At 41.6% G+C, this 15,747-nt stretch overlaps 1 protein-coding gene across 2 annotated transcripts in view; it reads right to left on the reverse strand.

Moving 5' to 3' along the window:
* RFX7 (regulatory factor X7) overlaps positions 1–15,747 on the reverse strand; it is a 54,712-nt gene that overhangs the window by 24,123 nt on the left and 14,842 nt on the right. For both annotated transcript variants that reach the window (XM_030456884.1, XM_030456883.1), the window contains exon 2: positions 4,644–4,677. Coding sequence is in view for 1 of the 2 variants with exons in the window: in XM_030456883.1 (XP_030312743.1) it covers positions 4,644–4,677 (34 nt within the window). In the remaining variant the exon portion in view is untranslated. The remainder of the gene's footprint in view (positions 1–4,643; positions 4,678–15,747) is intronic.

Consider the following 15,747-nt stretch of genomic DNA (forward strand, 5'->3'; position numbering starts at 1 on the left):
AGAGTCACAGGCAGTTCACAGAGGTAATCCTACCTGGGTGATAATTAGATAAACCTAAGCTTATTAGATGCAACTGGATCTATTTAGAGAAAGCCATCCTAAAAGTGAAGAAGTGGCAGCAAAGGAATGGAGTGTGACAGCCAGTGCAAGTAGATTCAGGAAATATGTTTCTTCCTTTAGCTTAAAAATATATCAAACTTTGTGTTTTGTTTAGGCTGCTTTCTCTGAACATTTGCAAAACTCTCAAAACTTTTGTTTGCAGCCTCGCTAAGTACAAAATCTTCTTCAACTTCTATCTGCTGACAGCTACCAGTGCTAAAGGTCTAGTGAATTCTGTAAGAACTCTGTTAGTGCAACTGTTCAAAGTATCAAAACTTTCAAATTCTTTAATGCACTCAAAAATGAAATTAGGAAAGTGGAAGAACCTTTCAGCTGGCCTCACGACAACAGATCAAGATTTGTTCATCAGGAAGTTTTTTTTGTGCTAAGTTGGATGCACATGGAAATAAATGAAGGAACAAAACCACAAAATATTGTGTATATTCTCTCAACCCTGACCATCCAGATAAGTCAGCAGTGTGGAAAAAATAGGTCATTAGAGGGCAAAGAGTCACAGCATTGAAAGGGAGACTGTGATGCTTGCATCATCTTAAGACAAATTCCCCTTTGCAAAGCTTGTTAAAGCTTAATGCTACATAGCTCTAAATACCATACAGAAAGTAAGTAAACTGTCTGGGGAATCCTTCCCTGCTACTTAAAAGAAGCTAAGTAAAAAATTTGCTTGAAGTTTCCTGGCCTTGATTGGCTAGTCCTATCAAATCAGATGAAAACAGTCTAATTCTCCACAGGCTATTTACAAACTGCATTTCTTGAAGCTGTCTTGGAAAAATGCATAAGCATGCTAAACTGCTTGCAGGACTGGGGTGTAAAGCCAGCACAAAGCACCACCTCTGTTATTTCTGGTTTTCACATGTTGTATTTATCCCCTGCAACTGGAACCACATTAAACAAAGGAAGATTCAGTCAAGATGGGGAGCAAGCTGTATCCATACTCATTTTTACAAGCTGGCTTCAGTGTAGCCAAAAAACTATATGAAGTACTCAAAATATCTGAGTGATCTTATATTTAGACAGAATAACTAAGGACAAAGAATCAGAAACTTCACGTCACAGCTAAGCAAATACTTCCACTAACGTATAAAGGAGCAGAAATCTCTGATATTTTTGTTTTGACAGTTACCAAATATAAATAGTTCACTACAGAAATGCACAAAATACAGGAAACAAACCAGAAATCCATTTATATTTGCATTTTCAGTGACCACACAGAATTACTGCAAATGAATCTCTACTTGTGCTGTTTAAGGAAGATACAGAACAAAGATCTCTTAGGAACAGAAGTAATTTACTTCTTCATTCTAACAGGCATTTTGACCGAAAATTAAAAAGCTGTGAAATAAACCAGGATGGCCAAAATATTGTGGGTTGGGGGTTTTTGAATTAAAATATCAGGTTTTGACATCTTTTTCCATTCTGAGAGACACTGCATTGAAACTTTTTGCAGCACAAAGAGACAAATACCAGTGATTAAGGACTCAATCTGTGTTATAAGAAACATGAGTTTCAAACAAAGTCTACTACTTAACAATCAGGCCAAAAATAGCCAAGTAGTCAAGCAATCAACTCCCCACTTTGTGAATGGAGAAAAAAGAAGCAAAGGTTAAATAATTTGCTCAAGGTCAGATGGTTTGTTGGAAATATGATCAGGACAGAAAACACCTAATGATCAAACCAGAACCTACTATTCTAAAAATCAGCTAATAAATACATTCAATATGCTTTATCTGAACAGAAGCAGAAACGTATTTCAGGTGTTAAATATTCCGAAGAGCAGCTTCGGTGTCCAAGCACAGATGCCAAAGCTTCATAGAGGTTCTGCCTGTCTCCCATAGGGCCAAAAAGAGAGTGACAAGCTACTACTTTCTCTACTTCTTCCTGTTCTTCTGGAACAAAGCATATTGCTTCAACAGATCTTACACACTGGTGCTGCTCACACTGAGTCTGCTCCAGCCACCAGCAGCTGCTCTTCATGGCCATCAACCCAGCACTCTCTCATCAGCACTGACCTCTTTTCAGAAGACTAAGGAAAGAAACCTTAATCTTCTTGCTGAGTGATTATATGGAGCATACCATTTTAAAAATCAGGTTCAAGAGTTCACCTTAGTATGTGGCAGCAAATACAACAAGCAAAGTCATAAGAGAATCAACTGCTAGACATGTTTACTACAGTTAAAAAGATGTTATGATGAATTTTTAATGGCTGTTTACACCACAATTCTTGCTAATGATCTTTTTTGGATTGCACAGCATAGAATGATTTTCTTATGATCTTCCAGAAACTGTCAGTATGTCAAAATGTAAGTGGCATGGCATAACAGTAAAAGGCAGATAACTTTGGTCTCTTATAGAAGTAATTGCAGTCTCAGTGCCCTTATACTGATTGTTTTCCACAGTCCTCTGCTTCTAGCTACAGCCATAAAGACTATTACTGTCACACCTCTGCTTTTTCTGTTTCTCTCTTCCTTGGTATCCTGTGTTCAATTAGGCTGTATAGGTGTTAAAGAGCTTTTGTGTGTGTGGCTCAGCACACTGTGGCTGTAACTGGTGCTACCAAACACAAATGGCAACGAGTGTGGTCTAGTTTTTCTCTACTGGTGTTTTTTATTTTAAGACTGCTAGCAAACCCATCAAGTTTACATGCTTTAAGCCATTATCAGCACCTTCCAGTATACCCAGAAGCTAGTCTCAAATCTCCTCCTTATAATAAGGGAGACAAGGGACAGACACTGTCCTTTATGCTTCACAAGACTGATTCAAAGGCCCTGGAAAGGTTCCTATCTGAACCAAATCTATAAGAAAATGCACTTAAAGGCAATGTTCTGACCTGCCCATATGCTTGTGGTCAGACTCTGCAGGCAGCTGGCACCCCAGTCACAGGATCTCTCTGACAAACCCATAAATATTACACCAAAGAGCCAACCTGCTCATCTACCTTCTGCAGGACAAAACTGGACAGCCCTGCAAAGCTTCAAACAAGTTACTTTAAGCTGTATAGTCACAGGTTTCTAGATTAACATACTTTTAGATTCTGTCTTGCAGCTCACAGCTTTTGAAAAGCATGTGAGAATGCAGAAACCATCTTGTCAGAATTCAGGTTCATTTTTATTTCCTGAAATTACTCTGATCTTGAAGCTACCTGAGCTGCACAAGATCTACCTTTGCTAACCTAAAATTGCTTTTCCACTTTTGGCAGGACTCCTCTGTATTGACAGGACATCAGCAGACAAGGAGACCTCTGGAAGAGAAAATCAGACCACCAGGACACTGCCGTTTATTCCAAGTCAAGCTATGGAGACTGCTTTGTGTCCAAGAGCCCTATTCAGATAAAGAGCTTTTCCATCCAACTATGAGACCTACACGAATGAATGGGCTCATACCAACTGATAAAACTCAGTATCCTAGGTCTTAAAAATTCATCCAAGAATTTTTAATCACAGGCAAAATTGAGTCCAAAGCTTGTCTGCAATACAAAAATACAGCTTACATTAAATAATACCAAAATAAATTAAAGCAACATTTTAAGGAAAGAGAATTCATTGTCATCTGAATTAACCTTTAATAATGTGACTTTGAGAAGTATTCTAATGTATCTCAATCATAAAGCTGAACAGATTCTATTTGATAGTATGCACATGGTTGTCTATCTCTCTGTCTTGCCCACTGGTACTTGAGGATGAAAAGCCAAAGGCAGGGAGTCAGAATAAGCAGTCCCTTCCAGTCTTAAGATTTATGAATTCAAACATCAGTTTCAAGACTCTCAACCTGCTCATTATTAGAAACAAAAAAAGAAAACCTGTGTTAGCACTAGATATCTGCTTCCCAGAAATAATCTCTTACCACTGGCTAGATCCAGTTCTTTTAATTCACAAAGGAAGACTATGTTTATGCATTTCAAAGGCTTTCCTTCTTAAAAAAAACCAGTATTATCTCTCTGTCCTAGGTAGCACAGTGGAGCAAACAGGATCTCTAATGTTGCACATTTCTGGAAAGGTATCCCAGATGTTCTGCAATTTTTGAGGTTACCAAGTTTTAAAACTAACAAACAAAAACAAGTTTTCTGCCAGTTTCGTGCAAATATGCAGCTCCATCTAGTTCCTTCCTTAAAATGTAGTACCAGCCATGGATTAACTGTTTCAGGGGAACAACAACAAAAGCAATAAACATTGTCATTAAAAGCCTAAAGATAAATGGAACTTGAAGGCATAATGAGTTTCTTACATGTTCTGATCTGTGCAATTATGCTTATAAAAGCACAAAGTGAGCTTTCTGTGCTCCATCTACACTGACAGTTCTACATGTGGCAATCATAGACTCTTGTTGCTGGCAATGTGAGGTCAACACTTCAACAGAAAACAAACACCAAACTGAAATAACATATTTTTTGGCAAGGGGAGCTAATTCTGATCCCATTTAGTCCTAGTGCCTCAGAGCACTGCTAAGGGAAAGCTTCATAATAGTTGGCATTCTCCAGAGCCATCTATTTTGATCTTGCAGTTCATTAAATATTAAAAAATTGTACTTACCAAAATGCAGTCCACTTTAGATTGTACATTTTTGCTAGACGTGAGGGAAGAAAGAGAGAATAGAAATCTTGAATTAATCTAGACAGCAATGACAAAAATATTACTACTACTAATAATAATTTCTATTACATATTAGATTTTCTAATCCTGTACTACATGTTTAATCTCCTGCTGCAAAATACCCCAGACTATGGAAGAATACTCATCCAGCTATTTGTTTGTATAAAGTCACCCCAAACTTAACTGTTTGTTAGAATTCTTGCTGGTTTGCTCTTTATATAAGAACTGTACTGGTTTTTAATGAAATATCATTGCAACTGGGAGCTATTATACCAGGTTGCAAAGCAGACAGGATGGATGTTACTACTTTTATTCTAAGCTGTTCCACAATTCAGATGCATTTTACTTGTTCATCTTGTAAGTATGATTAACACTTCCCTCTCCCCACGTGCAAATCCCACCTTTTATTTCTAAAATTGAAATTCTAAATTCTATTTCTAATATCTAAATCCCACCGTTTACTTCTAGCTTTCCAAAGAGCTGCTACAAAGCAGAGAATTGGTATCCCACTGGCAAGTTTGGAGTTTTCCAGGTCAGTCTTGCTACCTCCCAGCTGGCTCATTAAGACAACACTGGGTGTGGATCAAAGTAAAGTATGCCATAAATGACATCAGTACACGTGACAAGGAGTGCAAATGGTATGGAACTTATTATAATTCATCTAAACACACCTACAAGCAGCTTTTTTGTTTCTTAAGGGTGCTGCAGTTTCTGTGCTTGGCCTGACTGCATTAGTTGAAGGCATTTTATCATTGCTCTGAAGAGGAACAGGAGCTTTAACATGCAAAAATCAAGTCATCGCTGCTGAACACCTACTGAACAAACACTAGGCAATCATTTTTGGAGTTCAGAGAGTGATTCTTTTCCTAATAGAATAAAACATAATTCAACCTTTTGTTCACAAGAGATCTCTTATCCAGTTGTGCTACCGCATACAAAGATAGATCAAGTAAGGTACTGATGGATATACTAAAAGGTTAAGTAAAAAGCAAGCAACAGAAATGGCTCTCATGCCTCGTGGTGGAAAGAACCAAAGCTATTGAACCAGCATTTAGTGTTGTACCAGATGCTCAAGAGGCAATGGTTGTCCTGCTTGTTGCTAGATCTCATTTTGAAACCAGTCTAAATCTGTTCTGCAGGAGCTGCTTATACTGATGCCCCTTCCCATAGGAGAACTGCATATGCTACAAGTGACAGAATGCAATAAAAGATTTCAACAGGTAAGACAAGTCCACTGAAGTGTATACATCATCAGACATCCACTTCAACTGACTTTGTGTAGAGGACAACCACATGGGTGGACACTTGGGCACAGTAGGAAGAGATTAAAGCAGAACTATTGGGGAACTGAGAGAACACTGAATGCTCAAGATGGTGAAATGGGAGCTTTTCCATGGCTTGGGGAATATACTCACATCTACTGTAGAAACTGAAGAAGGAAACTGAAATCTCATCTCACTCTTCAAAAACCACCACTTTACAATAAAAGTCAAAGGACACCTATCATGGAAACCTGCTGCTGATGCTCAGAGTTATCAGTGCATCTGACTCAAAGCTGACCAAGACATACTGATCAAAGTCACACTGAAACAGACAACTGCTCCATCAGCATTTCTTTCACCCTGGATTATACCTCACCCCACTGCTTCATGTTCCTTGCAGGGTCTTACAATCCCTGTGTGCAGATCCACAGTCTCTCCTACAAAGCAGCACTCAGACATATGTGCCTCTTACACCTAAACATTTACTGTGGCTTCACATGATAGCTTAATGCAGAAAAGGTGCATGGAGGATAAGGGGCTGAAGAGTATGTGCAGATCAAGCTTAGTCCAAATACAACATCTGCTCTACAAACTTCCAGGAGACATTATGCACCAGGCTTTTGAGGAGAACATGCTTCAGCCAGCACCACTTCCTATCCTGCTAGGTTCTGCCAAACTGCACACACACACGCTCATTTGCATTAACATTTTCTTCTTGCACAGAGAAGAGGCAAGCTGCCAGGAGGCAGCTGGGCACAAGATCCCTAGAGCTGTCCTTTTATCTCCAAATACCAGTCTGAGCCAGTAAATGAAAACTATCAAATTCAGTTCAGGCTTTTCCAGTTGTGACCTCTGCTCCTACAGCACTGATCAACAGTGTTGAAAAGCTGCAACAGAAAAGCAGTAATAAAGCCAGCAAATAGTTTCTCTGTGTTTCCTTTTTGTCAGTTGGTGGCACAAAAAGGATAGTCCAGTTCATGTCCTCCAATCTGCAAGCAGATGTTGTGACATTTTAAAAGGCAAAGGTCCTACAGCTTCAGCACAGGACAAGCATGCTGTATATTTTAACAGCAATTTTTTTGTCTCCTGCTCCATAGCTTACTGAGAGGACATCATGAAAATCTGTGAGTGGTGAACTGAGGCTTTTTCATCTAAACCACAGCACAGGTAATGTGGCCTGATTCTACAACGCGTGTGCCTAACAGAATAAGTGCTTCTCTTCATTTACCTTTCAGTGGAGTTGATCCATGTCAAAGTCAAGCAACAGCAACCCTGAGGAAATAGCCCTTTGGGAAGTTGCTGGAACAGTGACCTTCTCATGGTCCAGAGCACTGCACAGAAAAGCTCCACCTGGTGACACAGCACCACACATCTCCACCGAATCAGGAGATAAAAGGACAAGCCACAAAGGTGGCAAAGGAAGAGCCATCCCAGTTACAATGTATTTGCCACTCTTCTTTATTTCACCCTGCACTTCTTCCTTCACTAACAAGAGAGATACCTTTTGAAAGCTGAAATTTCATTTACAAATAGACAAATCTGCTGCTGTTTCTCTCGCATGCATCCCTTACATATTACTACTGTAGTTACAGTAACTGCAACCAGCAATCCCATGAGCAAGTCTGAATCAGGCCCTACACAGAACACTTTCTAATGTCTGGTGGCTGTTACCCACAAGTTTTGCTACATGTCTAGGAACAGCTGCAAGAAAGAAAGCAGGAGGAGTGATAGATGTTCTTGCTAATGAAAATAACCATTTGAATCTATCAGGGACCCAAGTCCATCATAAAACTAAACTTAGAAACCGTACTGTAAGCCAACAACTTGTGCTGCTCCTCCTGGAGAGCTGCTGCTGGGGGCTCACTGTGACTCACCCCCACCTAAAAGCACAGCTGACATTTCTCCTTCATAGCTCCTCATGCTGGCAGTCTCCCTGAAGTCAAACTAGTTCACTTACTTCATCTAAAACTTAATTCAGGCTACTTCGAGCAGTTGCATCCAGGACAAGAAAGTGCCTTTTCTGACTGGGGTTAGCTGTCTCTTACACATTATAATAAAGGGGGCTGTTTTTACAGCTGCCTTGGATTTATCAGTGTGCATCAGACACTAAACCACCACAAGAACCTGGGAGCACAGTATATCAAAACTTTGGGAAAAATAATAGAAAAAGATGCTATTGCAACCAACGATTAAATTTTTGCTCAGTAGGTACCACCATGCAAATGGTTTGGAAGTTAAGGCAAAACGAACAACTCAAGAGGGATGTAGTTTTGTTCTACTGTCTAGAGCAATGCTCCTCAAATATGTCATCTCTTTCCCAACACCACCAGTCTGGATCAACCTGCTCTCTTCTGAAGAACTACCATCAGCCACTCAAAAACAAGAGCCCAGCTTAGGCAAAACAGCAGAGAAAAGCAGATTTCTTAGCCTGTGGTTTAGAGAAGCGTAGCAGGGTGGCTCCCTACAAAGGCCAGTGTGTTTCACGGAGACCTCAGTCCTATATCCTCCTCCCAAAAAACACATGCTGGCTGCTTTGGGTCTGCATCAGCAAGCTTTACTGGAAAGCTGCCAGCCCACCTCAGCAGCATCAGCTTCTAACTTAACCTTCAGACCCAGGACCTCTGAGAGATCCCTGAAGGTAACTTCTAAAGGCTTCAGTAATCTAAGCTCCTAAATGCTGAGGCCACACTAACAAATTCTTGATAGTATCTTGGAGAGGACAGGAAGGGGGAAAATCAGACTACAGCATTTCCTCAAACTGCTCTTCTACCTTATGCCTAATTATGCATGTCTGCTTTCCCTGACCTATTTATGTATTTCTACTCAAAACAGCTTCATTTTAATAGCCCTGACTTGGCATGGACAAAATGAGGAGTGTGTTCTTTCCCCAGGTGTGCAGCTGGGTTTACTGAAGGAGAGATGGGAAAGGAAAAAGAGGGAGGAGAAGACAAGGTATGATTTTTTTCCTAAGCAGCATAAAACCAAATGCTGCCCATCTTCCTCTAATTAAGCAATACTTTCAGGAATAGGTAACTGAACTATGCTGAGCAATATGGGACTATTGAATTACACAGGGTGGCAGAATTCAGTAGCTTTGAGAACACTGAGTATTTCCTTAATGCTGCAAATAGTAGAAGCCATATGACCACAAGGGATATGAGAAGCCTTATGCCTGGTGAGACCAGAAAGAGAAAGGTGGTTGGGGAAGGGTGAAAGAAAGTCCTCAAACTTTTAGCTACTGCCTAGTTAACTCTAAGCCTTCTCAAAGCCTGCACAGCCACTGGAACTAAGCCCTATCAGCTTTCCAACTGATCACTCACTCCCTTGAAAGCCAGCAGTGCAACAAACACTGGGGCTGCACATGCAGAGTGGGCATACTGTATGAACACCCACCCACTGCAGCACAACTCCTGTCCCGGGACACAGGGTGCAGAGAATGATGTTGGTGAGGAGTGTCCTGACTGTGTCCCCAGTAGGAGTGGGACAGCAGAGCTCCAGGACACCACAGGTCGGCTCAGGCAGAGAACCTCCCCACCCCAAAGGTCACACAGGGCACAGCTCTCATCAGGCACAAGCAGTGGACTCCATTCTTGAATGGAGTCACATGTCAGTAACAGCAACAAGTAAGTCCAGTTCAGCAAAATTCAGGGGACAAGCAGAATCATAATTTAATTTGCAAAATACAGGAGTGGTTTGACTAGGTCAAACTCAGGAAGCCCTGAAAGATTTTTTTCATTAACTGTCTTAATATCGGTGAAGTTGCCACAGATACTCTGTATACTCTTCAGCCCAAAACTCCAAAACTGGAACACCCTCCCAAAAACAGCTGCTGTAGCTGTGTTTCCTGTGGTTGGTACACTTTGGACAGACAAAGGAAAACATTTTTCTCCCAAACCCTAATGCAATTCATGAAAAGACACTACTTTCCATTGCTGGTAATAGCTGTGCCATACATCATGAGGACCAGATACAATTCCTAACTGGGCAGAAAGAGTTGCCCACTGGGGGCTCCCGATTCCTGGTACTCCTGGATTATGTTACATTATTACCCGATATGCAGGACACAGCAAGAAAAGTTGCAACTAGAAAGAAAACCCTGCTGTGTAATTAGTTAGCAGCAGCTCTGTTAACTAGTTACCATCTCAGGTAGTACACCACCTCCCCACTCAATGAAGGGAGAGAGGTTTATAAGGTTCTAAAAGCAGCTTTCCTTGGAGAGAAGGAAGATACAAAAAAACCAAACTAAAATAACCCTCTAAGTTTCTCTTGAGAGGGAAGCACAAGACCAGCAAAAATTCAGACCAGCTGGGGGAGGAGCAGGGGATGTTCAGGGCCACGGGAAACCTTCCCAACTGCTCACTGTTGTGACTCTAACAGTGTATGGAGACAACAGCTGCCCCAATATTTTTCTGAGATACCTGTACACAAGCCTTCCATATGAGAAAGACACCCAAGACAGCAGTTAGAGCGTCTGCCAAGGAAGAACTACTTTGGCCATGTGGCCCCTTAAAAATTGCTCAGTTCTGAAAAGCCTCCATTTCCCATTGCATCAGTCATTCCCTCACATAATCCACGAGGGTTGCTTGTCAAACTACTTCACAACAGGGTCTACAGTAGTCATGGAAGGCTTCTCCTATGGGGAGTAATACTACACAGGCAGCATTTGTCAGGCTTGTGTCTCCACAGCACAGGAGGTATTTGGGTGATGGCAACACCCAGCAGATCTTTTTTGTGTGTAGTCTCCTGCTGACTCTTTGCCTCTTGCAAAAACCTAGTTAGCTGCTGAGGAGCTTCAGTCAGACTCCACTACTAAATACCAACAGTGATAGTTCCAGCAAAGTCAACTTTCTGAAAGCCACATTACACAACGTCATTATTAAATGGACCACACATCCTTTTTAAAAGATTCACTATCTCTTCTACAACTTTGATGGCATCAGGCAACATTTTTTAAATTATCTGTTTACTCTGCATGCTGTGAGGAACCAGTCAATAAAAGGATTACCAGCCCTACTACAGTAAGTGGTACTACCAGAAAGGTACTATTATCACATCCTTACCACGACAAGCCCCATGTCCCAGCAGTGCCTGCAGGATTCAGCCTTTAATCTTACAGAATTAATGCTTCTCTTTCTTAGACTAACAGTTCTAAATATATCTTCATATAACCTTCCATTCAGAAGCACAAAGAAATGTTAAACTGGAGCCAAGGATCATCTAAGGAGAAAATTATGAAAGAGCAGCCTATGCATGCTGCTACTCAATTAACATCTTAACATATGCCATGTTACAGTGTCTGGCTTAGCTCACCTTGATAAAGAAGTAAAATGGCTGTAAAAGCATTTCAATTAAATATTTAGAAAGCAGAGCTGCAAAAGGTCGAAACATATTTGAATTAAGTGAAATGAAAACTATACTACCGCTCAGCTGAGTAAGAGCTTTTGCTAGCACAGGTTACAGAGAAAGGAAAGCACACCCAAGCCGGGCATGTCCGCAAGCCAGCCCTGGCATCCTGGAGCCTAGGGCTCCCCTCCCATCAGCACCTCCCACCCTCCGGCATGCAGAAGCCAAAAATCGGGTGGCTTCTGATGCCACCTAGGGGCTCTGTCCCTGCCTGCACTGCCCCTTCTCTAGGGAAAACTCAAGTGTCATGGCCTAGGGACAAGGCCTTCACTTGAACCTAGTGCAAAACCAAACAGAAGCAAAACATTCAATACAAGAGAGATGAAATCTTCCAGTATTCAAATGCTGATAGATTCATGCCCCAGATAAAAGCTACAGGGATTGCAATTGCATCTTGGAAGCAAACGAAGCACTGCTATTTCCCTAAAGCATAAAAATAGACAGATTTGTGTCCACTGGAAATGTAGAAAAGTGTCCAACTCTCAGGCCTCAAAAAGTAAACACAGCAAGTATTCACTCATTTGCAAATACTGGCTCCTTCCGCTTGAAGGCAGACTCCTCAATCCAAGTCCAACCACTCTTCTCAGAAAAATAAGAAAGCAACAAGCACAACAAGCCAATAAAACAGCACAAGGGTGAGCTGCAACCATTTCATCTTCCCTGTAACCTAATCCACCTCCCTGCACTCGCCAAAGAGAATAAGCCAGACCGGTTTTCCACCGGAGACAAGAAGGAGCAATGCCACATCCCAGTGCTCAAAAAAATGAGTAGTTCAGCACACCATGACATTTTAAGTTAGTGTAGGTTAAAATTGGTCAAACACATTACTTCAACACTTGTTACTAAAATAAATGCTATAAAAATTTTGATAGAGGATAAAAATTTCATCCCGTCTCCATTTCTGACAATATGATTTTATGAGAATTAAATAATGTCAGCTATACAAACAGCTGAATAAAAAAGGAAGATAAGGCTGCTAATGAAACACCAAAGTCTCAAATGTAGCCCATTGTAATGAGCTGCCAAGAAATAATGAGCCAGCAGACATCAGAATACCTACATCTGAAATTTAGGTCTATAAACATCTCGTTTAGCTCTCTGAAGAAATCTAGCTGTATTCAACACTAAAGGCTCGTTCCACAATTCTTAAAATAACTGGGAAGAACTTGCAACAACAACACACTGCCAGGTGCTCTATTCCAGCAATAAAACAGTCATTTAACCTGGGCTTTTTTACATTTATTTGAATACTTTTTTTTTTTTTTCCATAAGTTACTTTAATGAACCCTCAGAAGAGACAAAGAAAATGCTTTTACACAGCTCTCACCCTGGTTCTTTCAAGCATTGTTCTGAATTAAAATCACTTCATAGTGTTATATTCAGGCAAAACTCTCTATTCCAAGGATTTGATGCCCTCTGTATATTATGTGGGAAGATAATACGACTTCAAAGGAGCTGCATCCTATATTTATTAATAAAAATCCACATGGGGCACTGCAGGACACTGTTCTAAGATCACTCTGCAAAAATCAGTTGCCTGGAAGGGCTATACACAAAAAGGATGGGTTGATCTCAATAAAAGGATATGACAAAATAAAAATTGCTCGAGCAGGAACTTAAATCTAAAGTACATTCCCCTAAAAAGCAGAAAGAATGGATATAGTCACCAGATATACAGGTTTGTGGCTAAACAGCACATCACCCATCACAACGGCTCATGTATTTCACAATGAAAACTTCTGGCTTTAAAACTAATTCTGAAAAAACAAACCAGTCTTTGGTTGCTTCTGAATTCAGTCCATAGATAACTAAAAGATCAGCATTGGCATTTCCTACCATGATCAGTAGAAGCCTAATCACAACATTATTACTTAAGGCCAGTATTTCTGCAGGGTCTGAACTGGAGGTGCTACAAAGCATGATGAAATTTTTCTCAGTCTTTCCTCCCATGTGGTTCAAAGCAAGGATGCCGAGCAAAACTAAAGGGGTGAGAACTCCTTAGCAGCATTTGAAAAACAAACAAACAAACAAACACAAAAAACACCAAAGAAAAAAACAGGGGGAAAAAGCACACCTACAAATGCTTGTGCACAGAGGAAGAGGGAGGCAGCCCCTCACTGTCTGTCACAGCCTGCCACAGGGCACACAGACCTGGTTCCCTGCTACCTTCCCTTCAAAAATGGTGGCTGCTGATGGCTGACAGCAAAGTGAAACAATACTTACACTCATGAGAAAACAGGAGTGGATGAGAAAATAGAAATGGTTCTACACTCTGCTTACGTTCAGTGCACACCCATGAATGTAGAAATCTGTACAGGGCTATGTTTATTGTGCATAATTACACAAAGCTCAGCTAAATCCAGTATAAAAGCTTCCAGTGTCAGCAGCTCTACAGCAATGCTTTCCTACCACATGCAATTTCCAATGCTGGCAGAGGTGCCTGGATGACAGATTTAAGCCTGCTGATAAAAGGTGTGTTTCATCTTCTTTACTTCTCATTATTTCTTTTGACATTTCCATGACCCACAGCTATCCTAGTTACTTTCTGTTAACAAACAGGTTTGCTACTGGCACTCTTTACTACTTATTTGGTAGCCAGGTAGGTGCCATCTGGTTAGCAGTGCCATAAACCAGTCCCACCCAAGCTCTTTTGTGACTTTAAGCTGAGCACCAAGCCTGCAGAGTAGACCAGACCCCCCTGAACTGCCAAGCCCAGCACTGAGCCCCACACACCACTCAAGCCCCACCAAGACAAGAAGAAAGTACTCACACAGTCATCCCCTCTCCAAACCTGCAGTCAACAGCTGGAGGTGTCCTGTAGTCAGCCTGGCAAGGAGCCCCAGCCTTCCCACCACACATCTCAGTGTTTGCTGGGGTGTGACACACCAGGAAGCAGAGAAGCACTGCAAGGGTTGCAGTGGGGCTGTTCAGCCCTTCAGAGGCACTGCACTGGGGAGGTGCAGCTTGAACTCACCCTGATACACACTTTGTCCCTGCTCCCTGCCACAGACACACATCTCTCCCCTCCACACATAACAGATCACCCATAGCCATCAGCCTGTCTTTCTGCAAACAGATCCAGCTTTTATCTAGCCCCCTCCTCCCAACGCTGCTTGCAATATCCTATTACCTCTGCTTCTGCCCCAACTTCTATGGACTTCTGCATTCCTCCTCCTTACTCCCTTTCCTCTTATGGCTGACCACCACACAGCTCCTCTGCACCCTTTTTTTCCACTTGAGGAACCTGTCACTGAGTGCTGACCTTGGTAACTCCCAGAGAATGCAACCTCTTAGGTTTCCTTGTGCTGAGTAATGCCCTGAGTATCTACAAACACTCTCCAAGCACCTGCCTACTAAAAGGGTCACCTTTTTCATGTTAGATGGGCATGGCCTCACTGCCACAGGCAAAGCAGCTTCTAAACCTGACTTGTGCCATACTGCCCAGTGGTACATCCCATAACCCTACTTCCACCCTTGACTTGTTTTGGAGATGAGAATTTAAAAGCTGGATGTATGCAGGATGTGCTGCTGCCTAATGGTGACAGACATGAAACCTCCCATCTTAAAAAAATTCCTTCTTGTTCAGCTGCCAGAGGTTCTTTCAGGCCTCCAACCTTCAGCATTGTATATCCACACTGTGGCATTTCTCACTCACCTCTGTGAGTCAGCTTCAGCCCACTCCAGGCACAGAAACTGTCTTGTCTCTGCAAATAAAAACTGCAAGTAATCAGAAGTCTCTTGCCTACCTCAAGTCACTTTACTAAGTACTAAAGCACTATAACTCATCAGTTTCCCTCTGTTTCTGGGGGTAAAAAAAATAAAAATAATACTAATGGCATCTTTTAAAATTGTTTTCATCCCTAAACTTTAGAAAAGTTAAAAACACATGCTATTCCAGTTCTCAAGGATTTAGTTTAGGAAGTTTAAGTTTCCCTAACTTGTAATCCAGGTGAACTTTAGTTTACTTGTAGATTCAAGAGCTTGTCTAAACCTGTAAGCTGCATTTGCTCAAAATTAAAGCTGCACAAAATTTAATTAAGTTAAATATGTGGAAGTGCATGCCTATCTCAGTTTGCAACTAAAAAGCTGGGTTTATGTATAACTGCCTTCAATCCTAAGTGGTAGCTTAACTGCATTAAACGACCACCTTGGATGAGCCTGCACTGCAGGACCAAGCCGATCCAACCCAAGATGACTTTTACCAACTCTGGGGGTGAGGCATCCATCAGACCTGTAGAGTTCCCCAGCAGCCAGAACAGAAAGCTCCACTGCCAGCACTGCATGAACGACAAGCTTAGGGCAGAGAAGCAGCACTCACTCAGGCAACTGCACTCCACCCACTGCCTCCTCCTCCTCACTGCTAGGCTGCCTCTGCAGCC

This window comes from Calypte anna, chromosome 10 (genome assembly GCF_003957555.1).
Source record: "Calypte anna isolate BGI_N300 chromosome 10, bCalAnn1_v1.p, whole genome shotgun sequence".
Taxonomy (NCBI): Eukaryota; Metazoa; Chordata; class Aves; order Apodiformes; family Trochilidae; genus Calypte; species Calypte anna.